This window comes from Galeopterus variegatus, unplaced genomic scaffold (genome assembly GCF_000696425.1).
Source record: "Galeopterus variegatus unplaced genomic scaffold, G_variegatus-3.0.2 Scaffold889, whole genome shotgun sequence".
NCBI lineage: Eukaryota > Metazoa > Chordata > Mammalia > Dermoptera > Cynocephalidae > Galeopterus > Galeopterus variegatus.
This window is the reverse complement of record NW_007727000.1, coordinates 109,663-112,023: the sequence shown is the minus strand read 5'-3', so window position 1 is coordinate 112,023 and position 2,361 is coordinate 109,663. Positions and strand designations below refer to the sequence as shown.

The 2,361-nt window shown below is 67.6% G+C and overlaps 1 protein-coding gene across 1 annotated transcript in view; it reads right to left on the bottom strand.

Moving 5' to 3' along the window:
- GPSM1 (G-protein signaling modulator 1) overlaps positions 1 to 2,361 on the bottom strand; it is a 30,649-nt gene that overhangs the window by 21,577 nt on the left and 6,711 nt on the right. Inside the window, exon 7 of the mRNA XM_008573188.1 lies at positions 1,853 to 2,080. Coding sequence (XP_008571410.1) covers positions 1,853 to 2,080 — 228 coding nt within the window. The remainder of the gene's footprint in view (positions 1 to 1,852; positions 2,081 to 2,361) is intronic.

Below are 2,361 nucleotides of genomic sequence, written 5' to 3'. Positions count from 1 at the left end.
TTTCCGGCGGGCCAGCCCACCCCGGCGCTCGGCGCTGCAGAACGCACCGGGCCACCAGCAGGGCCCGGCCGCCGGCCGCCAGGCTCACCCGAGCGGGGTCTCCCGGGGCCGCCAGGGCTCGCAGGGCACAGGCCTGCTGCCTCCAGCAGCTGCTCCCGGGGCAGGAGCACCCCCAGGCCGCCTCCACGCCGCCCTGCCAGGACAGCGGCCCTTCGACGGTGGCCCGGCCCCTGGCGGCTGCGGGGGAGGCTTCCGGGGGCCCCTGGTCCTGCGTGAGGACAGACGCTGCCTTGTCCCCGCCGCTCACCCGCGACGCGCCCCCCTTTCCCTCGGCTCAGAGAAGGAAAGCGCCAGGAGGACTGGGGCGGGCCGCCTCCCTGGGAGCTTTTCCAGACTCGGGCCGGCCCTGTCCCCACCCGCGCTGGGGTTCCCAGCGGTGGCCGCGCTGGGATGGGGACACGGGGGCGGGGCCGTGCCAGGAGCTCTCTGCAGGGCTACCCACCCTCGGAAAGCCCCAGCCGATGGGTAGACAGTGGCCGTACATCCCGGGGCAGTGCAGGGCCAGGGGGTGTGCGTGCCACACTGCCCCCCCCCCACTCGCATCAGCCACACACCCCTGCCCCACGGGCTGGCTGAGGGTCCCAGAAGCCCTTGCTCCTTCCCCTCTGTCCTCAGCCTCTGGGTGGGTGACACGTGCCCCCCATTTCCCAGGACAGGGCATCATCAGAAACACAAAAGCATCACAGCACAGAAAGCCAAGACCAGCCACCACACCCAGGACCGGTTCTCAGCAGGCCCTGGGGGGGCATGTATCCCTTCTGAGGGTCTCGGAAGCTGGGGAGGGTGGGTGGCCCGGGAACACAGCCATGGGGAGGCCAGGGTGGACTCCTAACAAACTCAAGAACCACGGGTTGGGGGCCACGCCACGAGGGGGCAGCTGGCTCCCTGCCCAGGCCTACCGCTCACCCGCCTGCCAGCCACCTCAGGAAGCCAGCTCAGAGTGGCGCCCCCTCCCTTGTCCTGTGATTATTGGTCTGTTTGCCCTGTGGGAACGTTCTAGATGTTCTGTCCTGCATGTACAGAATTGCTGACCTGCACGGGGCGATCAGCAGTCCATGAACGAGGTCAGTATAGCGCCGGGCCTGTCCTGAGCCTTGCCTGATCAGCACTGCACACAGGCCCGCAGGGCTCCACCCAGCCCAGCTCTCTGGCTGCCTGGGCCCCTCCCTCCTCCCCCAGCTTCTGGTTTGAGGATGGAAGCCCTCCCCTTGAGGATGGAAGCCCTCCCCGAAGCCCTCCCCCACTGGGCTGCTGGGGAGGGTAGGGGGAGGCCCTGAAGCGGCTGGGGGGCAGCTAGAGGCCATCTCCTGTCCTTCCTGCCATCGGTCCAGTGGTGCCACCAGGGATGTGGGTGGAAGGGGCTCGAGGTGACCACCAGCCCTTGGTGACCCAGGGACGATGCAGAACTGGCCCCACACCTTGGACACCCTGTCCCTCCCATCCTCACGCCACCTGGCAGTTTTCTGTGTGCTTGTCCCCCGGCTCCACCGTGATGTGAGCTCGAGAGCAGGCAGAGTAGGTGATGAGAAGCTGAGATGCCCCAGGGGCAGGGTGCTCGCTGCCTCCTGAGCAGCTATTAGAAACTCCTTTGCTTAGGGGCAGGACCCACCTCCTTGCCACCTGCACTCAGGGGAGCCGGAGGTGTCCTCAGGGCCCCAGGGAAACTGACACCCCCTCCCATAGGGGTTCCTCCTGCCACACTCCTGCCCAGATGAGGCCCCAGATGCATCCCTGGCTGAGGTTTGAGCCCATGAGGAATGGGACTCCCCCAGCCCCAGCCCTGGGTACTCACCTTGGGCCTCATAGCCGGCCAGGTCGGGCTTCTCTGCAGCCGCCGGGCTGGTCAACCTGCCCAGCGCCAGCTGCAGCTGCGCAACGTTCATGCGGGCTGTGAGCTCCCCGTTGCGGTCCCCAATCTGTAGTGAGCAGGGGCAGGTGAGTGGGCAGGTGGGGCTGGGGGCCCCTGCTGGGGGCTCCCACGGAGGCAGCGATAGGCCCCAGCATACCCATCCTTGACCCACTGGGTGGCCTGGGTCGGTTGCTGACTCCTGGTCCTCTGAGGGAACCAGGCCTTGCTGGCCCCTGAGGTGGAGGCTGGGCATCTATCCCTGGGGGAGGGAGTCCCACATATCCCTGACAGCCCCTAGTCCTACCCGAGAAGTGCTCGGGGTCTCAGGCAGCCTGGCCCTATGCTGTGAGGGACCCTCCAGTGGGCAGCCAGCCCAGCCTGTTCTAGGCTATACCTTCCTTTACCCCCCAGGCCCCAACGGCCTCAGTCTCCTCCTCCCCAGCCCCAGCACC